Here is a 24,566-nt window from a genome sequence, read left to right on the forward strand (position 1 = left end):
GATACGGACAACAACCTCTCCCTCAACGTGAGCAAGTCAACAGGCCCCATTTAACATCGACGTGGCTGTAGTGGAGCGGGTCGAGAGCTTCAAGTTCCTTGGTGTCCACATCACCAACAAACTAACATGGTCCAAGCACACCAAGATAGTCGTGAAGAGGGCACGACAACACCTTTTCCCCTTCAGGAGACTGAAAAGTTTTAGCATGGGTCCCCAGATCCTCAACAAGTTCTACAGCTGCACCATCGAGAGCATCCTGACTGGTTACATCACCGCCTGGTATGGCAACTGTTCGGGTTTTGACTGTAAGGTGCTACAGAGGGTAGTGCGTACAACCCAGTACATCACTGGGGCCAAGCTTCCTGCCATCCAGAACCTATATACTATACGGTGTCAGAAGAAGGCTCAAAAAATTCTCAGACTCCAGTTACCCAAGTCATAGACTGTTCTCTCTGCTATCACATGGCAAGCAGTACCGGAGCGCCAAGTCTAGGTCCAAAAAGCTCCTTAACAGCTTCTACCCCCAAGCCATAAAACTGCTGAACAATTAATCAAATGGCCACCTGTACTATTTACATTGACACCCCCTCCTTTGTTTTAACTCTGCTACTCGCTGTTTATCTGTGTCACTTTATCATAGTCACTTTATCCCTACCTAGATGTACTAATGACCTCGAATAACCTGTACCACCGCACATTGACTCGTTACTGGTCCTCCCTGTATATAGCCTCGTTATTTTATTTGTTACTTTTTAATTTTTTACTTTATTTCTTGAACTGCGTTGTTGGTTAAGGGCTTGTAAGTAAGCATTTCACAGTAAGGTCTGCACCTGTTGTATTCGGTGCATGTGACATACAATTGTGATTTGATTAATTTAAGCACATTTCAACATTGGTTCTACTGTCACCCTACGTGAATACTTTTTTTTTCAAAGAAAATGTGATAAATAATACACTCAAAGCCATGTCTTTTTCTTTCGTATGTTCCTATCTCGTCATAAGGAAACCTTGTTAGGTATTTGCTGTAGAACCGGTTGGAATGGAAATAGAACAGCTCTTTAAATGGAAGTGCAACAGCTCTTGAGTCAGCAGTCTGTCATAATGATACATTGGTTATTTATTTCCTTCATACATCCATACCTATGTATAATCAATCCTGTTTTGAACCTGTGCAGATGCTGGATAAGAGATGCTTGTCGCAGTCACTTAGATTCTTTGCCTGCCTGCAAGTAGCATTAATGCAGTGTTTGGATTCAATGTGTGTCTGCTCAGGTGGTTTGAACTCTGTTTTCCTGGATAGATGGCAGCATAAAAGTACTGCTGCTGACATTAGGTTCCTATTTCTCACATACAGTGCCTTCGGAAAGTATTCAGACCCCTTGACTTTTTACACATTTTGTTAGGTTACAGCCTTATTCTAAAATTGATTTAAAAAAATTCCCCCCTCATCAATTTACACCCAATACCCCATAATGACAAAGCACAAACCATTTTTTTTTTAATGTGAAATTTACATAAGTATTCAGACCCTTTACTCAGTACTTTTGGCAGCGATTACAGCCTTGAGTCTGGGATATGACGCTACAAGCTTGGCACACCTGTACTTGGGAAGTTTCTCCCATTGTTCTCTGCAGATCCTCGCAAGCTCTGTCAGGTTGGATGGGGAGTGTTGCTGCACAGCTATTTTCAAGTCTCTCCAGAGATGTACGATTGGGTTCAAGTCCGGGCTCTGGCTGGGCCACTCAAGGACATAAAGAGACTTGTCCCAAAGCCACTCCTGCTTTGTCTTGGCTGTGTGCTTAGGGTCGTTGTGCTGTTGGAAAGTGAACCTTCTCCCCAGTCTGTGGTCCTGAGCACTCTGGAGCATGTTTTCACCAAGGATCTTTCTGTACTTTGCTCCGTTCGTCTTTCCCTCAACCCTGACTAGTCTCCCAGTCCCTGCCACTGAAAAACATCCCCCACAGCATGATGTTGCCACCACCATGCTTCACCGTAGGTATGATGCCAAGTTTCCTCCAGACGTGATGCTTGGCGTTCAGGCCAGAGTTCAATATTGGTTTCATCAGACCAGAGAATCTTTTTTCTCATGGTCTGAGAGTCTTTAGGTGCCTTTTGGCAAACTCCAAGCAGGCTGTTGTGCTTTTTACTGAGGAGTGGCTTCAGTCTGGCCACTCTACCATAAAGGCCTGATTGGTGGAGTGCTGCAGAGATTGTTGTCCTTCTGGAAGGTTCTCCCATCTCCACAGATAAACTCTGGAGCTCTGTCAGAGTGACTATCGGGTTTTTGGTCTCCTCCCTGACCAAGGCCCTTCTGCCCCGATTGCTCAGTTTGGCCGGGTGGTCTGCTCTAGGAAGAGTCTTGGTGGTTCCAAACATCTTCCATTTAAGAATGATGGTGGCCACTGTGTTCTTGGGGACCTTCAATGCTGCAGACATTTTTTTTGGTCCCCTTCTCCAGATCTGTGCCTCGACACAATCCTGTCTCGGAGTTCTACGGACAATTCCTTTGACCTCATGGCTTTGTTTTTCCTCTGACATGCACTGTCAACTCTACAACATTTATATAGACAGGTGTGTGCCTTTCCTAATAATGTCCAATCAATTGAATTTACCACAGGTGGACTCCAAGTTTTAGTTGCATTTCAAGGATGATCAATGGGAACAGGATGCACCTGAGCTCAATTTCGAGTCTCATAGCAAAGGGTCTGAATACTTATGTAAATTGCTGATTTTTATTTAATTTAGTCAATTTTAGGATAAGGCTGTAATGTGGTCTGAATACTTTCCCAAAGGCACTGTACAGCCACTCTGAACTTAAGCAATTTTAATTAAAAAACTAATTTTTTCTGACTTCATTACTGTCTTCAACTATTCTAATTGAAGGTGAACAGGAGTGATGTGGAATGAGCCACCCCTGACTGCCCCAGCGCAGACTACTGGGCAGGACAGCTTCTTAATGTCTCTGATGCAATTTTTTTTATTCAACCTTTATTTAACTAGGCAAGTAAAGTTAAGAACAAATTCTTATTTACAATGACTACCTACACCAGACGACGCTGTGCCAATTGTGCGCTGCCCTATGGGACTCCCAATCACGGCCGGTTGTAATACAGCCTGGATTTGAACCAGGGTGTCTGTAGTGACGCCTCAAGCACTGAGGTGCAATGCCTTACCCGGCTGCGCCACTCGGGAGCCCCTTCTATTACCATTCTTCTATCAGTGCAACATTCTGTCTGTCACACTGAAGGAGTAAGGATGTGGGATACCTCTTCATGTTACCTCGAATGTCTCTATGGGGCTGCAAAGGCTTTGTTTGCCTTCTTGTGTTGCTGTTTTTTTTTCTTGTTTAAAAAAAAAAAGCCTTTCTCCCCTCAGAGCTGTCAGCTGCATGGAACAGTCTGAATCAGACCAAAGCTGCTGTAAGTAAACCCATATTAACAATGTTGTCTCATGGTTTCACAGTTTTTCTATTTTTGTAGACTCACCACTTAATGCAATGACACATGGGCTGTGGTATTTGAGTTTTTGTTCTGCATTCTTTGTCTGAGTCAGGCACTTTTGTTTTCCTTGCAGTTACAGCACATTGAGAACTACCTGGAGGCTTCTCCTGGCTCTGGAGTTCTGCTGGATTCCGTCATGGATACAAAGAAAAGCTCTGGGGGCGCCACCAGGAAAGTGAGCCGCAGAGGTGAGGCACACAATGGTATATCTCATCCTTGTAAGCCGTGGTTACTATTTACAGGACAAGGTTCTCAAACTGGACTTAGCAGCAGGCATCGTCAATACTTTGCGTTGTTTTGCATTGCAAGGTTACTTTGCAGGAATTCTAACCCTATCTCTCCTGACTCAGATGGGCGGCGCACAGAGGACAGCTCCCAGGCAGGCGGAACCTCCAAGTCCAGAAGGAGGAGTCATCGGAGCCCAGACAAGAGCTCCCGCAGCCCCCTGAGGAACACCACACAGGACAGCAACGTCCACAGGAACAACTGTGTTGAGTTTAAAGAGCCTCTGACCTCTTATAGGTATGCACTGTTAATGAAATGTAAAAACATTTTAAGTGTATTTCTACCATGTTTACTAATGTATGCTGAGGTTGTGCGACGATACAGTGCAAAATGTTGTGTTTTTAGTCCCTGACTGTAATCCTATAAATCCTGCAGTCGTAAGTCGCTACTTTTACAGCCAGGTCTTTGCACATAAGGCTGCTATTCAAAGCCATGTGATCTTGACACATCCCATTCAAATAGCCTGAATGCTTAAGTGACCCCCCCCTCCAGGGAAGCAACCCCAACACCCCCCCTGACCTCCCAGCTGGAGGCCCACAGTCTGCAGTCAGAGGTTGCCACCCCCCCTCCCCCGGACTCCTGTCTCAGCCAGCTGGTCTACCAGTGTGACACGCGAGACCAGCAGACTCGCGGAGACCTGAACAGCACACACTCGTCTGCCCTGGACAGCACTGTGGTGTGCTATCTCAACCACCGTTCCACGCTGGAAGCCCTGTGGCCCCCAGGCCACGCTGTTACAGCCAGAGATGCTAACAAGGAGGGGGGCCCAGAGGACAGGCCCAAAGCACACACCCTGGAGGGCCCGGCCCCACCCCCAGCAGAGACTGTTTCCTCAAGCCCTGGTTCGGCCTCCCAGAGGCTGGAGAACCTGAGGCAGAGGAAGCCTGACGACAAGCTGGAGAAGCTGAAGGAGACGATCCGCAGACAGAGAGAGCACCTGGAGGCTGCTGACAGAGACAGGCTTCTGGAGCAGCCTGTGGGCATCAGTGGAGCTGTGGAGACGACCACCGTACCCACGGCTAAGATACGCAAAGTAGCAGCCGCACCTCCGGCACCTATATACAAAGGTAAAGTCCACTGGATAAAGAAAGTTGGTCTCCAGTTGCACTGGATGTAAAATCTGATTACATCATTCCTTCAAACCAAATCTTATGTAACAGTCATTTGTTCTTATCAGGTTTCAACAGGAGTGAGACCAAGATCTGCGCTCCTGATGGTAAAGTGTGGCGAGAGATCTACAGAGACCTGTCTCGCCAGCTGTCAGGTGAGCACTGAGTGGTAGATGACCAAAGGACACACCCTATGCTATTAGCTATGCTTACATAATGACCCCTGCAGTTAACAGGTGTTATTGATAGTTGTGGGGAGTGACTAAAAGGACTGTGGAGATGAACTGCCAGCTCATCACCGCTCAATAGAATCAATGGGCTGTTGACGTCATAGTGGATGTACAATGGAAAAGGACATCAGATGGACAGCGTAGTCCAGGGGTGCTCAAGTACTATTTGAGAAGATCTGATCACACAAATTTCATGGTGGCACAGGTCTGAATGGATATTGTCCTTTATTGGCATAATAACAAACACCCACCTCGCAACCCATGCGATCCCTTGTTCACACCTTTTATTGGCGGAGAATTTTTAGCAGTTTAAATGCTTATTTCCTGCTATTGTACACATTTTCCCATGTGTTTCTATGATACAGGTGTCAAAGCTTCCCCAAAAGAATTAGGTAGCTCTGGTAGAACATATTTTTTGATTGGCGATTTTGTGCATTTAACAAAATCCCATCAGATAGCCTGGTTTTCAAATGTGTCATGTAAACAATAGTATTAGGGAAATCGTAAATGTTTAAATCAAACTATTATATTAATCTGCTATTCACAATAATAGTATTATTGTGTGCGTACTCAGTGCTGGCAATGTTCCACTTGGTCAGTCACCGGGATCGTCTCGTTAACACCAGCCACACTACACGATAATGGCAACAAAAATTCTGATGCTGCCAGAACTTTGTCAGAGCCTACGACTTAACCCAGTGGTACTTAATCGTCAGACCTAGACCCTGTCACACTGAATGACCCAAGATGTCCGACAATCGTTTACGACCTAAGGATTTGCCCACAACGTGAACATTTTGTCTGGTACGGCAAAATCGAGGCAAAAGACGGCTAAAATCGTAGTCTGCAAAGTCTTTAAGTGTTTTTATTTTCGAGCCACCTTAGTCTAATCTTTGGGATGGAAGAATGCTTTGTTTTACTTGAATGACTAATACCGGATATAAAGTATGTAGAAAGATGATGGACCTATATAATCTTTGACAACTAACAATTCTGACAACTGAATTCGAGAGGATTTATTTTATGTTTGAGCATAAGAACACAGCATTAGCCATGGCAAAATGCGTAGAATTGCAGGAAATTAACTTTAAAACCACAAAATCTTCTCAGCGCCATGCAGAATAAGTGGAATCACAGGAAATGTGCTTTAAAATTGCAACATTTTCTCTCAGCTCCATGAAGAAATCTGTAGAATTGCAAGAAATTTGTAAAAAAAAATAAAACACATTTTTCTACACCGCCAAGATGGAGGCCTCTAAAATATTATTGTCCAGGGCCATTCAGATTAGCTGACCAGACCTATTGCCACGCCCAATACCTAAACTCCCAGTTTGATCCGGGAAAAAACCTGTAATACTAGGCTATAAATATATCTGATGTTCCGATTTCAAGCTCCTGTGCTTAAATGCTGCTCTGCCATTCAAATTGCCCTGGAAATGAGATGGCATAAAATACACTCCAGTATTTTCAGAAAGACAAAGGGCTATTTTACCTATCCCCGTCAACTGTTTCCTTTAATAAATAAAGCAACTGTCCTATTTTGGACAAGAATGATTTTGAGAGAGAACATTTCCACCAAAGAAATTAGTGTTCTCTAAATTTAGGATAACTTGATGAATGCGGTGAGGTTTTTGCTGCAGCAGATTTTCCAGGCATTTTGCCACAACTGCAGCACTGCTCGCTTCCCTACCGTTTTGTATGACTGTTTGAAGAAACATTTTTGTATTTTCTTTGTTCTCCCTGGCTCTCTGCTCATTCCTGGGCTTCCTCACAGGTTGATGCCAAAGTTCTCTGCTTCCTCCTCTTACACTGATACAGTCCACCAGCTTCATATTCAATTGCTTTGTTTTGCATTCGGATGTCTTTCAGGAAGCTAGCAACTTTTTAGAAATTTGATAGTTCTGTTATTTTTCCCTCTGTTGTGTTCAAACTGTCATGTCATATCCTTTCTCCCCGTCTTAGAGAGCACCAAGCCCAAGCAGCGACCCACAGAGAAGGCTAAGGAAAGGAAGCCGTCCAAGCCTGTGAGGAAAATCCATAAATCAGCTTCTGTTCCCGACCCGGAAACCAAGCTAGGTTGGATCTCTTTTCATTTCTCCCCGTCTCTCTATCTCACTTTTTATTTGTCTCTCGTGCTTACTCATCCTGGGTCTATGCGTTCAATAGAAGATGTGGAAGCTCCTCCAATATTGTGTGTGTGTAGGTGATAATTCATCACAAAGCCAAGGGGTCTTTCACAAACAGGGGGAGTCTCCTCATTTCTTTTGGTTCATCAGTTACTGTGCAGCATGCACACTGAACCTGAGCATGCATATCACAGTGAATACATCTGGCAGGCGTGTACCACATAAGGCCTTAACTGTGTGCTATTAAACAGGCCTCTGTTTGTCAGTGGCACCATTTAAGTCACTTATCCACAAAGAAATGTCCAGAATGTATCGCATGCTGATTGCAAGCAAGCCGCAGTGTAGATGCACACTGTAGTTGGAATGCAGATGCGGCGCAGTTCTGCTGGGCTGGGCATACCAGCTCTCTGACAGCCACCCTGTACTGGGCCCATACCAGCCTCCCTCCCTCTTTCTTTGCCTCTCTGTCTCTCTCTGTGTCTCTTGTCTGTGTGTGTTCTTCCCAGTGCAGTGGAAAGTGAGATGAGTGTGGTATAGTGTAGTCTTACCCTGTCATCCTGCTGCTGGACTTCTGCTCCCAGCCCGCTCACCAAAAATAGCCTCCTGAAATCTATGATCAAGTTCAGCTCCTTTACCAAACAGGAACAGCTGCTGGCCTAACGTCAGCTCCTGCTTTGTAGAGCAAATCGGTAGGCTATATTATTCAAAGTAATGGAAGAATTGAGAAATGGTAATGTTCCATTTGTTCAAAGTGAATCCAGCAACACTGTGCTTTGTGTTAGATCCCTTGAGTTCACTGCAGTGCTGACACTTTTTATGAAGAAAGTTTAAAAAATATATATTTTCAAAGTTGGTTATGCAGATGGTGCATAATTGAACCATACTCATTACATTTATTTTCTCTCCAAAGACTTCATAGTAGAGCGAGACGACATCATTGTCTCTTTTGTGCACATGAGTATCACTTCAGTAAAACAGCATTACATTTTATTTGATACATTTTCAAGGAGCAATAAGCTGTTGCAACATCAATAATTATATGTACCAATTAAATCTTGAAGGATATAACTTATAAATGCCTCATGAGTTCAACTGTTGTACCCCATCATAACCCAAATAGAAGCTAGTTTTACTCCAATGTTTGTAACTATGTAAATGTAAACAAACACTGTATAGTCTCAACATAGTTAACTGTAATTTTGATATCATGGATGATCAGTCCTTGCATCCATAGCTCTGTCTATTACTGAGTGGCAAAAATGTCAGGTATATCCCTCAGCTTTTTACCAAAACCGAGGCAGGTTGACCACTTTGTTTCAATTAAGGATTCTAAGTTGTAAGTCTTTGCTTTCTGATAAACAGTCCTGCCATAAGTCATTACTGCTGAACTCTACACCGACCATGACCTTTCTGTGTGTTTTCGTGGTGTGCTCCCTGTTGCTGCAGTGATCAGCACCACGTCATGGCGGGAGGGCCAGAAGCTGGTGAAGATGGTACTGGGCCCCGCTCCACGTCTGCCTCAAGAGCAAAGGCCAGAGCCCACAGAAAGACTGGCCAGAACAGGTGGGTTGGGAGACATACTTCGGAAAGTATTCAGACCCCTTGACTTTTTCTACATTTTGTTACGTTACAGCTTTATTCTGAAATTGATTAAAGAAATAAAAAATAATCCTCAGCAATCTACACATTATCCCATAATGACAAATACAAACAGATTTTTTGAAATTATTGCATAATTATTAAACAAACAGATAGCTTATTTACGTAAGTATTCAGACCCCTTCGCTATGAGATTCAAAATTAAGCTCAGGTGCATCCTGTTTCCATTGATCATCCTTGAGATGTTTCTACAAAGTAATGAGTAATGGGTCTGAATACTTAGGTAAATGTGATATTTCAGTTTATTTTTAAATGTGCAAAATATTCTAAACCTGTTTTTGCTTTGTCGTTATGGGGTATTGTGTGTAGATTGATGGGAAAACCCCCCTAATTTAATCAATTTTAGAATAAGGCTTTAACGTAACAAAGTGGAAAAGGTCAAGGGGTCTGAATACTTTCTGAAGGCACTATCTACTACCCTCACCCATCTCTGCTCTACTTGGCCTTCTCTCCTCTATCCCTCTCACCCCCCTCTACTCCCTCTCACCCCCCTCTACTCCCTCTCACCCCCCTCTACTCCCTCTCACCCCCCTCTACTCCCTCTCATCCCCCTCCACTCCCTCCACTCCCTCTCATCCCCCTCTCACTCCCTCTCATCCCCCTCCACTAAATCACACGCTAATGTGTACGGCTACATGCACACAATAATGAGATTGTTGTGGATAGTCAGATTCATATAATAGTTTGATTAAATTGTTTACATGCTATGCAAGAAGAACGATTCTCCTAATAATCATGTTTACATGGACACTGAATGGCACTCTCATAAATGCAGAAAATTGCATTTGTGTTACGGTATATGTGGTGTTCATGTTTTTGTTTTATTGCCTGTTAAAAGGCGTACAGTGCACGGCTAAAGGAATATCAATAAATAAAGAGTTTGTCGTCTCTTCTAGCACAGGCAGTCTCCCTACATTAGCCAACTTTGGCTGTCAGTGACCGGAATTAATTAAGATTGACTAGCCGTTTCTGACTGACTGCGCAATTCAGCATGGTTTGGTTTCCATGGGTTGTGCTGGTGGTAGACTCATATCGGCGGGGTGGGGGTGAAGCATGATAGGGGGGGGGGGTGAAGTATGAGGCTGCTTAAGGGTTGTACTGCCAGTCTGTCTTTTTTACTGATATATTAATTTCTGCATTGTTGGGGTTAGACTTTGCAAGAAAGGCATTTCACTGTACTTCTGCAAGTGACATTAAAACTTGAACTCCAGACAGAACATTTACTTAAACAATTGTAGATGTGTTATCTGGATATAGCTACTAGGGCTGTCAAACCATTACAAACATTTGTCAAGTTAATCGCATGGTTTTCCTTAGTTGACTGCGATTAATCTCACATTTATTGAAAATGTTTCAATTATAACACATCACATTGGGTTGTAGGAATAATATATTTTGATTATAGGGGAAGAAAAATAAAATATTTAAGACAATTGAATAATAACAGATCAGACAAGTCTTGAGTTCATGTAAAATATCATACAACTATTAGATCTAGCCTAGACTACTTCTTATCCATGTTCTTCAACATGAACTAGTTACAAGCTGCTACTACAAGAATTGGGATAATTTGGTCATATCTTTTGACCTGAGGACTATTAACAAAAACATAGCTAAATGGAATGGCTGTCCTGTTCTGTTTTTCAAATCGGAGTTTAATCTAGAGGCATTCTGCCATTACATTCTAAACATTCTCGTTTGGCTAGCTAGCTAACGTTAGCATAACAAGCTAGCTACTTCTGTGCAAATGAAGTGTCTGCTGTTATTTAAAGAAACGCCTGAGAAAGTGTATGGTTGAACTTTCTGTAAGTTTTCTTTCAGAATTGTTGCGCAAAGCTGCGCGTATAGTTGTTTTAGCACAACAAGAGAGGCAGACCGCACTGCTACTGCTGTTGGTAGCAGCTGTTAGTAGACCAACAGCACAGAGTGTTGCGATTTAAAGGGTCTGTGAGGAAACGGACTTGGCTGACAAAAATTAAATGCGTAGCAAAGATTGCCGTTTAATTGTAACGCTTTAACTCTGACAGCCCTAATAGCTACCACGATTTTCCCCCTAATCATGCACACAAAACACATGTTCCTTTCAATTCACAATAACATTTAGTCACAAATCAATACAATACCCCTTATGTCTTTTACAATTTTTTTCCAGCATCCCATCCTCGGTCAAATTCGGACCCCTGTTCAGAGCTGAATCGGCGGTCCAGACCCAGCAGCTCAGAGAGACCCTGCAGCCGGTACAGGACCACCCCAGACCCTTTCTTTGCAGGCCCAGCCGAGGACAGAGCCCTCAACACAGACCTCCTGTCTGTAGACATCCGGGGCATCCTGGACGACCTGCAGCTGGAGCACAGAGCAGAGGAGCGAGCTCCAGTGGAGCCCAGGATGGGTTCAGTGTCCGGGGCCAGAACCACAGCATGGACGGCTGGTTGCTCATCCTTACGGGGCTCCCGCAGTGCCAGCCCCACCAAGCGCAACAAGCCAGAGCCATCAGAACCAGGGCCCAAGAAGAGGCACTACGACGCCGACTCAGTGCGCCAGTACATCACCCGGCAACAAGAGGAGCGTAAGAGACGTCTAGTGGAGGAGCGAAGGGCCCAGAGGGAGGAGGCGGAGAGCAGGAGCCAACGTCTTCAGGAGCTATACAGGAAACAGAGAGCGGGGGTAGCCAATAAGGGCCCTGCGGTACTGGAGAGTCCAGTACAGAAACGCCTGCAGGAGACCTACACCAAACTACTACTGGAACAGGCGGAGTTAGAAGAGGAGCCTCTGCCTTACCAGACTCAGCCAGCCTCTACCACAGTCATCCACCAGGTAAAGGCATCTTTAGTTGTAATGGGGATGAAGCCCTCACTGTCCCCTTACTCACATGGCAAGCTTTAGCGAAAATGTGGGTATAGAGCATGGTATGCATGGCATGTCAAATGCATATTTATAGCTGCCCTTGTTACATTAAGAGCCAAGATGTGAAATGGTGACATGGAGAATTACCCTCAGTATAACTCTGGAGATATAATGCTATTGCTCATATTTCATGTAGTCAAGTGGCCTGTAGGAAATGACTCATCCTGTGGTGAGTTAAACTAGCTGTGAGTTATTTGTGGTGTGTGTTCTCCTTTAGCAGAGGCCCCTGTACCAGCCATCCGGGGAGTCGGACAAGGAGAACAAGAGGCAGGAGAGACCCCAGAGTGCCTCCTCTAGCAGTGACCTGTCTCTATCTGAGATACAACCTCCTCCACTCTCCAGGTCAGCACACACCTCACTAAAACACTAATTACAGGTTATACAGTGCCTTCGGAAAGTATTCAGACCCCTTGACTTTTTCCACATTTTGTTAGTTTACAGCCTTATTCTAAAATGTATTGTGTTGTTTTTTCCCTCATCAATCTACACACAATACCTCATGGCAAAGCAAAAACAGGTTTAACAAATGTATTATAAATATAAAACTGAAATCACATTTCTATAAGTATTCAGACCCTTTACTCAGTACTTTGTTGAAGTACCTTTGGCAGCGACTACAGCCTTGAGTCTTCTTGGGTATGATGCTACAAGCTTGGCACACCTGTATTTGGGGAGTTTCTCCCATTGTTCTCTGCAGATCCTCTCAAGCTCTGTCAGGTTGGATCGGGTTCAAGTCCGGGCTCTGGCTGGGCCACTCCTGCGTTGTCTTGGCTGTGTGCTTAGAGTCATTGTCCTGGAAGGTGAACCTTCATCCCAGTCTGAGGTCCTGAGCTCTATGGAGCAGGTTTGCATCAAGGATCTCTCTGTACTTTGCTCTGTTCCTCTTTTCCTTGATCCTGACAAGTCTCTCAGTCCCTGCCGCTGAAAAACATCCCCACAGCATGATGCTGACACCACCATGCTTCACCGTCGGGATGGTGCCAGGTTTCCTCCAGGCGTGTTTTTAATCTTGTTTCTCATGGTCTGAGAGTCTTTAGGTACCTTTTGGCAAACTCCAAGTGGGCTGTCATGTGCCATTTACTGAGGAGGAGCATCCGTTTAGCCACTCTACCATAAAGGCCTGATTGGTGGAGTGCTGCGGAGATGGTCCTTCTGGAAGGTTCTCCCATCTCCACAGAGGAACTCTAGAGCTCTGTCAGAGTGATCATCGGGTTCTTGGTGACCTCCCTGACCAAGGCCCTTCTCCCCGATTGCTCAGTTTGCCCGGGCGGACAGCTCTAGGAAGAGTCTTGGTGGTTCATAACTTCTTTCATATATGAATGATGGAGGCCATTGTGTTCTTGAGGACCTTCAATGCTGCAGACATTTTTGGTACCCTTACCCATATCTGTACCTCTACATAATCCTGTCTCGGAGCTCTAGAGACAATTCCTTCAACCTCATGGCTTGGTTTTTGCTCTGACATGCACTGTAAACTGTGGGACCTTATATAGACAGGTGTGTGCCTTTCCACCTTTTATTTAACCAGGTAGGCTAGTTGAGAACAAGTTCTCATTTGCAACTGCGACCTGGCCAAGATAAAGCGTAGCAATTCGACACATACAACACAGAGTTACACATGGAATAAACAAAACATACAGTCAATAATACAGTAGGAAAATAAGTCTATATACAATGTGAGCAAATGAGGTGAGATAAGGGAGGTAAAGGCAAAAAAAGGCCATGGTAGCGAAGTAAATACAATATAGCAAGTAAAACACTGGAATGGTAGATTTGCTGTGGAAGAATGTGCATAGTAGAAATAATGGGGTGCAAAGGAGCAAAATAAATAAATACAGTAGGGGAAGAGGTACTTGTTTGGGATAAATTATAGATAGGCTATGTACAGGTGCAGTAATCTGTGAGCTGCTCTGACAGCTGGTGCTTAAAGCTAGTGAGGGAGATAAGTGTTTCCAGCTTCAGAGATTTTTGCAGTTCGTTCCAGTCATTGGCAGCAGAGAACTGGAAGGAAAGACGACCAAAGGAGGAATTGGCTTTGGGGGTGACCAGTGAGATATACATGCAGGAGCGTGTGCTACGAGTGGGTGCTGCTATGGTGACCAGTGAGCTGAGATAAGGCGGGGATTTACCTAGCAGAGACTTGTAAATAACCTGTAGCCAGTGGGGTTTGCGACGAGTATGAAGCGAGGGCCAACCAACGAGAGCGTACAGGTCGCAATGGTGGGTAGTGTATGGGGATTTGGTGACAAAACGGATGGCACTGTGATAGACCGCATCCAGTTTGTTGAGTAGAGTGTTGGAGGCTATTTTATAGATGACATCACCGAAGTCGAGGATCGGTAGGATGGTCAGTTTTACGAGGGTATGTTTGGCAGCATGAGTGAAGGATGCTTTGTTGCGATATAGGAAGCCGATTCTAGATTTAATTTTGGATTGGAGATGCTTAATGTGAGTCTGGAAGGAGAGTTTACAGTCTAACCAGACACCTAGGTATTTGTAGTTGTCCACATATTCTAAGTCAGAGCCGTCCAGAGTAGTGATGCTGGATGGGCGAGCAGGTGCGCGCAGTGATCGGTTGAATAGCATGCATTTAGTTTTACTTGCAGTTGGAGGCCACGGAAGGAGAGTTGTATGGCATTTAAGCTCGTCTGGAGGTTAGTTAACACAGTGTCCAAAGAGGGGCCAGAAGTATACAGAATGCTGTCGTTTGCGTAGAGGTGTATCAAAGAATCACCAGCAGCAAGAGCAACATCATTGATGTATACTGAGAAGAGAGTCGGCCCGAGGATTAAACCCTCATAGAGACTGCCAGAGGTCCGGACAACGGGCCCTCCGATTTGACACACTGAACTCTATCAGAGAAGTAGTTGGTTAACCAGGCGAGGCAATCATTTGAGAAACCAAGGCTGTCGAGTCTGCCAATAAGAATGTGGTGATTGACAGAGTCGAAAGCCTTGGCCAGGTCGATGAATACGGCTGCGCAGTGATGTCTCTTATCGATGGCGGTTATGATGTCGTTTAGGACCTTGAGCGTGGTTGAGGTGCACCCATGACCAGCTCTGAAACCAGATTGCATAGCGGAGAAGGTACGGTGGGATTCGAAATGGTCGGTAATCTGTTTGTTAACGTGGCTTTCGAAGACCCACAAAACCCACTGAGTCAATGATGGCCCCAAAAGCCTTTTGGAGTGGGTCTGTGGACTTTTCCATATGAATATTAAAATCACCAAAAATTAGAATATTATCTGCTATGACTACAAGGTCCGATAGGAATTCAGGGAACTCAGTGAGGAACGCTGTATATGGCCCGTAAACAGTAGCTATAAAAAGTGATTGAGTAGGCTGCATAGATTTCATGACTAGAAGCTCAAAAGACGAAAACGTCATTTTTATTTTTTTTGTAAATTGAAATTTGCTATCGTAAATGTTAGCAACACCTCCGCCTTTGCGGGATGCACGGGGGATATGGTCACTAGTGTAACCAGGAGGTGAGGCCTCATTTAACACAGTAAATTCATCAGGCTTAAGCCATGTTTCAGTCAGGCCAATCACATCAAGATTATGATCAGTGATTAGTTCATTGACTATAACTGCCTTTGAAGTGAGGGATCTAACATTAAGTAGCCCTATTTTGAGATGTGAGGTATCACGATCTCTTTCAATAATGGCAGGAATGGAGGAGGTCTTTATCCTAGTGAGATTGCTAAGGCAAACACCGCCATGTTTAGTTTTGCCCAACCTAGGTCGAGGCACAGACACAGTCTCAATGGGGATAGCTGAGCTGACTACACTGACTATGCTAGTGGCAGACTCCACTAAGCTGGCAGGTTGGCTAACAGCCTGCTGCCTGGCCTGCACCCTATTTCATTGTGGAGCTAGAGGAGTTAGAGCCCTGTCTATGTTGGTAGATAAGATGAGAGCACCCCTCCAGCTAGGATGGAGTCCGTCACTCCTCAGCAGGTCAGGCTTGGTCCTGTTTGTGGGTGAGTCCCAGAAAGAGGGCCAATTATCTACAAATTCTATCTTTTGGGAGGGGCAGAAAACAGTTTTCAACCAGCGATTGAGTTGTGAGACTCTGCTGTAGAGCTCATCACTCCCCCTAACTGGGAGGGGGCCAGAGACAATTACTCGATGCCGACACATCTTTCTAGCTGATTTACACGCTGAAGCTATGTTGCGCTTGGTGACCTCTGACTGTTTCATCCTAACATCGTTGGTGCCGACGTGGATAACAATATCTCTATACTCTCTACACGCGCCAGTTTTAGCTTTAGCCAGCACCATCTTCAGATTAGCCTCAACGTCGGTAGCCCTGCCCCCTGGTAAACAGTGTATGATCGCTGGGTGATTCGTTTTAAGTCTAATACTGCGGGTAATAGAGTCGCCAATGACTAGGGTTTTCAATTTGTCAGAGCTAATGGTGGGAAGCTTCGGCGTCTCTGACCCCGTAACGGGAGGAGTAGAGACAAGAGAAGACTCGGCCTCAGACTCCGACTCGCTACTTAATGGGGAAAACCGGTTGAAAGTTTCTGTCGGCTGAATGAGCGACACCAGTTGAGCATTCCTACAGCATTTCCCTCCAGAAGCCATGAGAAAGTTGTCCGCCCGAGGGGACTGTGCGGGGGGATTAATACTACTATCTGTACTTACTGGTGGCACAGACGCTGTTTCATCCTTTCCTACACTGAAATTACCCTTGCCTAATGATTGCGTCTGAAGCTGGGCTTGCAGCACAGCTATCCTCGCCGTAAGGCGATCGTTCTCCTGTATATTATGAGTACAGCAACTGCAATTAGAAGGCATCATGTTAATGTTACTACTTATCTTCGGCTGTTGAAGGTGCTGACGAACCATGTCCAGATAAAGCGTCCGGAGTGAAAAAGTTGAGGGAAAAACTAAAAATATAAACGGTAATTAAAAAGTAAAAACCGTAAAGTTGTCAGCTAGTAAAGTAAGGTTGGCAACAAAACGCACAGCAACACGTCTGCAAGTTCAAGAGGAAGTGACGTTTCCAAAATCACCGACAATCAACGACTATCTTTGCAGTAGATTGCAACACTGCCCCGTTTGGAAGTACTATCTTGGCGGAAAATTTTATAGTTTGCGATGGAGATTTCAGGATTTTTGGTGTCATGTCCAATCCAATCCAATGTCAAATCATGTCCAATCAATTGAATTTACCACAGTTGGACTGCAATCAAGTTGTAGAAACATCAAGGATGATCAACGGGAACAGGATGCACCTGACCTCAATTTCGTATCTCAAAGCAAAGGATCTGAATATTTACGTAAATAAGGTATTTCTGTTTTTTATGTTTAATAAATATTCAAACGTTTCTAAAAACCTGTTTTCGCTTTGTCATTATGGGGTATTGTGTGTGGATTGCTGAGGATTTTGTTTTATTTAATCCATTTTAGAATAAGCCTGTAACGTAACAAAATGTGGAAAGAGTCAAGGGGTCTGAATACTTTCTGAAGGCACTGTATGTTACCTTTTCCATTAGCACTGGCTAGTGTAGAGGCCCAAAGCATAGAGCCATATTACCTCCTCATAGCGAAGGAACAGAGCCAATAAGGATTTTTTTTGTTTCTGAACGGTCTGTTTCCACGGGTTTCCATTGCAGCATTTCAGAACATGGTGGAGTATTTTATTTGTTTGTTTAACCTTTATTTTATCAGAGAGTCCTACTGAGACCAAGGTCTCTTTTGCAGATGAGCCCTGAATTACAGAAAATACACACATCTAAATGCAGAAAGAAAAACACGGTCATTAAAAACTAACACATTCATCAGTAATACGTTCTTCAATCAGCTTTCTGAATTACACTAGAGGCACCAGAACATCACATTTTAAGAACATTTTGAAGATCGTTCCACAAATAAGGTGCAAGAGAACAAATTTACCTATTATGCTCGATTAACCATAAAATAGGGTACTTCTAGTGATAGTTTAGATGCAACAGTAACTTCAGATACTGTAAATATCTGTCTGGTCCTCACATAGGGTAAACATTATGGTATGTAACTGTCATCTGCATATGTTCATAAACTCATGAGTTGCTATGCAGTTTTTGGAATCTTGTTGTGTTGATCCTCGGCCCTGAACAATTTTTGCTTATATAATGAACACAAAGGTGGTTCTCAAAGTCCTATTTAGACTGTACAAGTCACATATTTTAATGGCTTCATGCATATTTAGATGTCTTAAACCTTTGGCATTGTATCCTATGGACAATGTTGCTCTTTACTAAAAGAATTTTATGGGTCCATAAACTAAAGGACTTTGTTAATCCCCAAAACAATATTTTGAGTGTTTCTGAGCCGTATAAAATTGTGTATTTGAATACTAATCCTCCACTCTTTCTCCTTTAGGAATGAGCTGGGACTGGGAGTTCCATCGTGGCTGCAGCCAGACCGTCTGAGTTCTGTAGTTAGACTCTCTAGTGCTCTGGCTCCCCCCACAGACAAGCTTTTCTCCCTGGGCCTGGAAACGGGAGGGGGCTCTGGGGTGAGGGGAACCAGCCCTCCAGCCAGGCCTCAGCACTCCACTCTCACAGGAGCATCCAACAAGACCAAGATGAACTGCAATGAGGCCCTGAAAGCCACAGCCGCATCCCTGTCTACCCGCATAGAGAGTGAAGCACGGAAACTGGCCGGCACAGGGATCAACTATGGCTGTGCGAGGGACTTGGATCTTACCGGTCTGACCCATCTTCAGCCTCAAGATGACGGCTGCTGGGCCAAGCCTGTGAGTCCATCGGTCAGAGAGAGCACTGATGCTGCTGACGAGCTGTCCCTGAGGATCCAGAGGCTACTGAGTGCTGGCCAGAACACATACAATGAAGCTCTCCCAGGGGTGGGCAACCTGCACAGCTTCAGAGAACAGAGAGGCGGGGCCTCTGCTTCAGGCAGCAGGCCCCAGACATCCCCAAGCGTTGGCTCCCATAAGAGGCCGGAGGAGCACCCTGAGGTACCGGGGAAGACCAAGCTCCATGACTCCAGCGGTGACTCCATCAGTGAGGGCCCACTGCTGAGCGAGGGCAGCCTGTCAGAGGGAAACAAGAGCCCCTGCACGCACATAAAGAGGGTCCCCAAACCAGCAGAGCGTCTCGGGTCACTGGACTTCTGTGCGGGCCAGAGGGAGGGCTTCCAGCCCATCTCTCACTTCCAGAGAGTGGCAGAGAAGTACCCAGCCCTCAGCACCCTCCCGTTCTCTCAGCCACGGGACCGCAGCCGAGGCCCATGGGAGGAACTGACCAAGGGAAGACCTCATAGCGTCATCAACATCTTCACGAAGAACCACCTGCACAACCACACCAAGGGTTAGCCAACACATTTACACACCCACCCTATCCATAGAAGTGTTTTGAATGAAGAACGAATGTTTAACCCATCGTCTGTTCGTCTTGCTTCCCTCTGCAGTTGGAGTAGAGGAGCAAGCAGACAGGAGCTCCCCTGCTGTGCATTGTGGCCTGTCTGCAGCCAGCTCGGTGGATGTGGCACCAGCGTATGAGGATGACTTTGTGTCTTCCCGTAGCATCGGGAGCAGCCAGTCTAAGAAAGGATACAACGGATGCAGGTAAAGTGGTTTATACCGCTGTCACATGACTGGGTGTTACTATCTGAATACCTCTCATGCAATTAAAACATAATTTCAAAATCCTGTAAAAAATTATGGGAACTTGACCACAAGATGGCACTAATGTCACATGGCTGGCTAGGAGTTCAACTCAACAGATGTGAGTTGCTGTTTTTGAAGTTGTTTTAGTCGTCTGTGGTGGTTTGATGCACATGATGTGGGTCTTAAACAATCTTTTATCTCGACGTCTCATTGCAGCATCACCAGTGGGAACAGTCACTATGACGAGTTGATGAGTCGCAGGTCCCCTTATGACACCCGGACTATAGACCTGCCATCCCATCACTCCTCAGGCTCCACTCCGGTATCTTCACCTCACTCAAAGGGTTCAGTGAAAAGGGGTGAGACTTTCCCCACAAAATAAAATAACCACTTCCCCTGAAATCATGCAGCCAAGTGACAATTTCTTACTAGTGTAAGTGTCTCCCATCTCTTTAGGCGCTGCTTCAGACAAGAGTGATACCACTCTGGTGGAGGAGCAGAGGAGCCCCTGCTCTCCGGGATCGGAGAGCCTGTCTAGAGACTCAAGACGAGGAGGCTCAGCCTCTGAGAGAAGCTCCATCCACAGCCTGGTGAAGAGCGTGTACACTGACAGTACACTAGGGGGCGCCTCAGGCTACTTACACTGCAGGTAATGTGTTCCAGACCACTTCTGAGGGGCTCAGGGGAATTCCCAGGAGCTTGAATATCCTCCTTGACCTTCAGTGATTACTGGTATTTCCTTCCTTCCTGAGCTTCTTGGTTGTCGTACAATCTCTGAGCACATTTATGTGGGGATATTATTGCTGGCATATGGGCACAATGCCTCTTTCAATTACATGAGTTTATGGTCTATTTGTTTCACTGTGCAGTCTCACTTCAGGTATTCGATACAATTTCCTTGTTAGCCAGCAGCCTACCACCCTGCATCCACTGCTGGCTTGCCTCTGAAGCTAAGCAGGGGTGGTCCTGGTCGGTCCCTGGGTGGGAGACCAGATGCTGCTGGAGCAGTGTTCGAGGGCCAGTAGGAGGGCCTCTGGACAAAAAACAAATATCCCAATGCCCCAGAGCAGTGATTGGGGACATTGCCCTGTGTAGGGCGCTGTCTTTCGGTTGGGACGTTAAATGGGTGTCCTGATTCTCTATGGTCACTAAAGATCCCATGGCACTTATCGTAAGAGTAGTGGTGTTAACCCTGGTGTCCTGGCTAAATTTCAAATCTGACCCCACCATCATAGCCACCTAATTATCCCCAGCCTCCAATTGGTTCATTCATCCCTCCTCTCCCCTGTAAATATTCCACAGGTCGTTGCTGTTCTCAGTCAACTTGGCTGGTAAAATAAGGGTAAAATAAATTAAGTGGTCCTTGGCTTCCAAAGACCACCACTCATAATATTTACACATTTCAAGTGACTAGAGAGAATATTGGAGTAAACTTGGAACACCACATCAGCCACAGTGTTCTCTCTACAGGGTCTCTTTGCCAACATAAAGATGCATCTCACTCTGTCAGGCCTGAACAGCGAATGAATGGGGTCTTTTCAGTTCAGTTCCCAATATAATGGGGGGGGGGGCATTATATACACTTAGTGTACAAAACATTATGAACACTTTCCATGTGAATCCTGGTGAAGGCAGTGATCACTTATTGATGTCACTTGTTAAATTCACTTTAATCAGTGTAGATAAATAGGAGGAGACAGGTTAAATAGTGTTTTTAGCCTTGAGACATGGATGTTATGAGTGTGAATGGCCAAGACAAAAAAATCCAACTGCCTTTGAATGGGTTATGGTAGTAGGTGCCAGAGTCACTGGTTTGTCAAGGACTGCAACGCTTCTGGGTTTTTCTTGCTCGACAGTTTCCCGCACGTATCAAGAATGGCCCACCACCCAAAGGACATCAAGCCAACTTGACACAACTGTGGGAAGCATTGGAGTCAACATGGGCCAGCATCCCTGTGGAATGCTTTCAACACCTTGTAGAGTCCATGTCTCAACAAATTGAGTCTGTTTTGAGGGCAAAAGTGGGTGCAACTCAATATTAGGAAGGTGTTCCTAATGTTTTGTACACTTATATTTATTTTCGTGAATGGATTTAGTCATACCCAATGGAATTTATCAAAATTCACTGCATCACAAAAAGTATATGGACACACCCCTTCAAATTAGTGGATTTGGCTATTTCAGCCACACCCATTGCTGACAAGTGTGTAAAATCGAGCACACAGCCATGCAATCACCGTAGACAAACGTTGGCAGTAGAATGTCCTTACTGAAGAGCTCAGTGACTTTCAATGTGGCACCGTCATAGGATGCCACCTTTCCAACAAGTCCTTTCGGCAAATTACTGCCCTGCTAGAGCTGCCCCTGTCAAGTTTTTGGCTTCTTCTTCCCCATCAAAAACCTACTTTTTTTTTTTTTATTGACTCGGAAACACGTATACAATATAACATGGCTGTGGTTTTCATGACTGATAATGCAAATTTGAGGCTCGTTCTTAGCCTACATAACAAGGAATACTGAAGTAAAATTGACACGCCACTTGCGTATGGCCTTAGCTAACTCAACACTCTAGAATGCTTATTTTGCTGTGGCTATAGATCTGGGCATTGAGGCTAAGAACTAATGATTCAAATGTGTTTAGGAAGTCTAGTGCAGAGTGCCAGGGAAAAATAGTATTTTGGCTGTTGCTCTGGTTGTGGCTGAAGGGTCTACAGCAGCCTGCCTCATGGCAGCCTAACACTGACTCTTTTGTTTGGGCAGCGAGGTTGTTAAATCTCCTCACTGCAAAATGGGCATGTTGCCAGGGAGTTTTTTTTCTTCTTCTCCTGGGACATTTGAGCCTCCCCAATGGTGTTTATTGTTTTTTTTTGCCCAGGTGGTAGATTCCCTCCATACCTTTCTGTCTGCTTGATGTGGTAGCGATTACATTCAGGATCAAGTCCTTAATGCTGCAGTTGTTCTCTGGTAAGATAAAGCACTGTGTACAATGGCAGTTAGAGCAGGAGAGATGCACCGCTGTCTACCATACTGTTTCTAGCTAGGAAGCAAAAGGACATACTGTATCATCATGATTAGACGTCTTTGCCCATTTTTGTTTGGCTCAAAGCAGCACAATATGTTAATTTCTTCACTTACTGTAGGTCTTAGGATGGTTTTCCTGGGGCCCCTTTTTCTTAATTCTGTTAGTTCCTGGTTCTCCATTTCACCTTGTTAATTTAGTGTTCTGGCGGTATAGCACACACCTGAACTGAATCAAAGTTGTTAATGTTCCATCTGTTATGTTTAACGTATACTGTACGGCCCGAGCGGTGGGTTTGAGTGTAAAAAAATCTAATATATATAGATATATACTGAGTATATATAAAACATTAGGAACACCTGCTCTTTCCATTACAGACAGACCAGGTGAATCCAGGTGAAAGCTATGATCCCTTATTGATGTCACTTGTTTAAAAATGTCAATTGACATTGAAATGACCAAAACCTAATCAAAACTGTGTAGGAATGATAATGAACTTATATTTTAAAGTCTCGTCACTCTGTCCAGCTTGTTAAGTCTTAGAATGCTAGACAGTCAGGGAGCATCGGAATTTCTAAAAGCGATGGATGTGAGACTATATTTTGCAAATTTGACAGCGACTAAATAATATAAGACATTTTAAGCGCGGCCCTCCGGACCTTGGTTAAGACTGAATGCAACCCGCGGGGCAAAATATGTTTGACACCCTTGGTTTAAAGCATAATCCCCAACCCTCACCCCACCACTTTTTCAAACGATAATCCAGCCTTCTTTAAATTGACAGTTACAAATGGGAGTTTGTATGTTTTCAGAAAGCATGCATATGAATTAATTGTTTATTTTTCCTTCTCTTGGTTCCAGTTTGGGCTTGGACAGTAAGAAGTCCCCCAGAAGCCCTAGCCCGTCTCCAGCTGGCTCTCCGACAGACTCTAGTTCTCCTCGTGTGTCTCCAGGCAGCGCCTCCCTAGCCGGGGCAGACATCCTTGGTCTTGGGTCCGGCTGCCCTCACTCCTCAGCCCGCTCCTCCTCATCCCTGTCCGCTACACTGGGGGGCAGAGCAGAGCCCACGGCTGCAGGTATACCACCTAGAAACACCCGCTCAGCCGTTTTGATACATACTCTATTGCCCATCTACAACTTCCTTTGTTTCTATCCGTCTCTCTGTTGTCCAGGTGAGCTCCACTACACCCCAGGGGTGTTGCAGCAGCGTATGTCTGCAGAGCTCCACTACCTGGAGTCTATAGAGGAGTCTGTGCGTCAGCTGGGTGACGTGGAGCGGTTAAGGGGCGTGTCTCTGGCGCAGCAGGAAAGTGTCTCGCTTGCCCAGATACTCAAGGTGAGGGAGGCCCAACCCACCAATCAGAGCACCTGAAGAGTGCTCACTTATGTATATGAATGCTTAGTATAGGCACTACTCCACTCTTGAAATGTTAGCTATTGTCATGTTCTGGTGGTTTTCATTCACCTTTTTCCATAGGTCCTGACCTTTGACCTCTAACATTTTCAGGCGCAGCAGCAGCGGCACGAGCGCGACCTTCATGAGTTGAAGATGAAGGCAGAGCAGGAGGCGCTGGAGACCCAATGGCAGCTGGAGGAGACACGGCAGAAAGCAGCCAGGGTACTGCACACAGCACTGGCATTTAGAACGGGCAACTCTGCAGAATCCACATACTTCTCACCTAGAGTTAGAACCATGCACCAACTTGGTAGATTGTTGATCCTCTCGAGGGTGGCATCATATTTGCCAACACCTTGAATATTTATAGAACTCAATCTAACTTCACTGCATGTGGTGTGAGAAAGGAGCTATTTTACTAGACGTGTGTAGGCTGTAGTGTGGTTCAGTAACAGAACTGTGTGTGTGTCGTTGCAGGCTCACGTGGAGCTGCAGGAGAACATGGCTCAGACCCAGCAGCAGTCTCTGGGAGGCATGCAGGAGGCCACCGCTAAGATGATCAGCCAACAGGCCGAGTCTGTACACTATACGGCCGTAGCTGCTCGCCAGGTCAAAGAGGTCAGAACACTCTCGCTCTCCCTCCACTCTTGTCCCTACAGCCAGTCACTGGGCTTGGTTTGTTTCCTCACTGTTGCATGTATTTGCAAATGTCTGACTC

General features: G+C 45.1%; 1 protein-coding gene across 1 annotated transcript in view; it reads left to right on the forward strand.

Annotated features, from left to right (window-relative positions):
• The first annotated feature begins 3,636 nt into the window (after positions 1-3,636).
• Positions 3,637-24,566, forward strand: part of LOC120052071 (centrosome-associated protein 350-like) — a 36,856-nt gene continuing 15,926 nt past the window's right edge. Inside the window, exons 1-17 of the mRNA XM_038998931.1 lie at positions 3,637-3,688; positions 3,851-4,022; positions 4,278-4,852; positions 4,963-5,049; positions 7,087-7,200; positions 8,697-8,813; positions 11,062-11,257; positions 11,318-11,711; positions 12,031-12,155; positions 18,185-19,134; positions 19,235-19,391; positions 19,650-19,792; positions 19,890-20,082; positions 23,314-23,528; positions 23,625-23,788; positions 23,960-24,070; positions 24,326-24,466. Coding sequence (XP_038854859.1) covers positions 3,637-3,688; positions 3,851-4,022; positions 4,278-4,852; positions 4,963-5,049; positions 7,087-7,200; positions 8,697-8,813; positions 11,062-11,257; positions 11,318-11,711; positions 12,031-12,155; positions 18,185-19,134; positions 19,235-19,391; positions 19,650-19,792; positions 19,890-20,082; positions 23,314-23,528; positions 23,625-23,788; positions 23,960-24,070; positions 24,326-24,466 — 3,906 coding nt within the window. The remainder of the gene's footprint in view (positions 3,689-3,850; positions 4,023-4,277; positions 4,853-4,962; positions 5,050-7,086; positions 7,201-8,696; positions 8,814-11,061; positions 11,258-11,317; positions 11,712-12,030; positions 12,156-18,184; positions 19,135-19,234; positions 19,392-19,649; positions 19,793-19,889; positions 20,083-23,313; positions 23,529-23,624; positions 23,789-23,959; positions 24,071-24,325; positions 24,467-24,566) is intronic.

The sequence above is a fragment of the Salvelinus namaycush genome, chromosome 8 (genome assembly GCF_016432855.1).
Source record: "Salvelinus namaycush isolate Seneca chromosome 8, SaNama_1.0, whole genome shotgun sequence".
Taxonomy (NCBI): domain Eukaryota; kingdom Metazoa; phylum Chordata; class Actinopteri; order Salmoniformes; family Salmonidae; genus Salvelinus; species Salvelinus namaycush.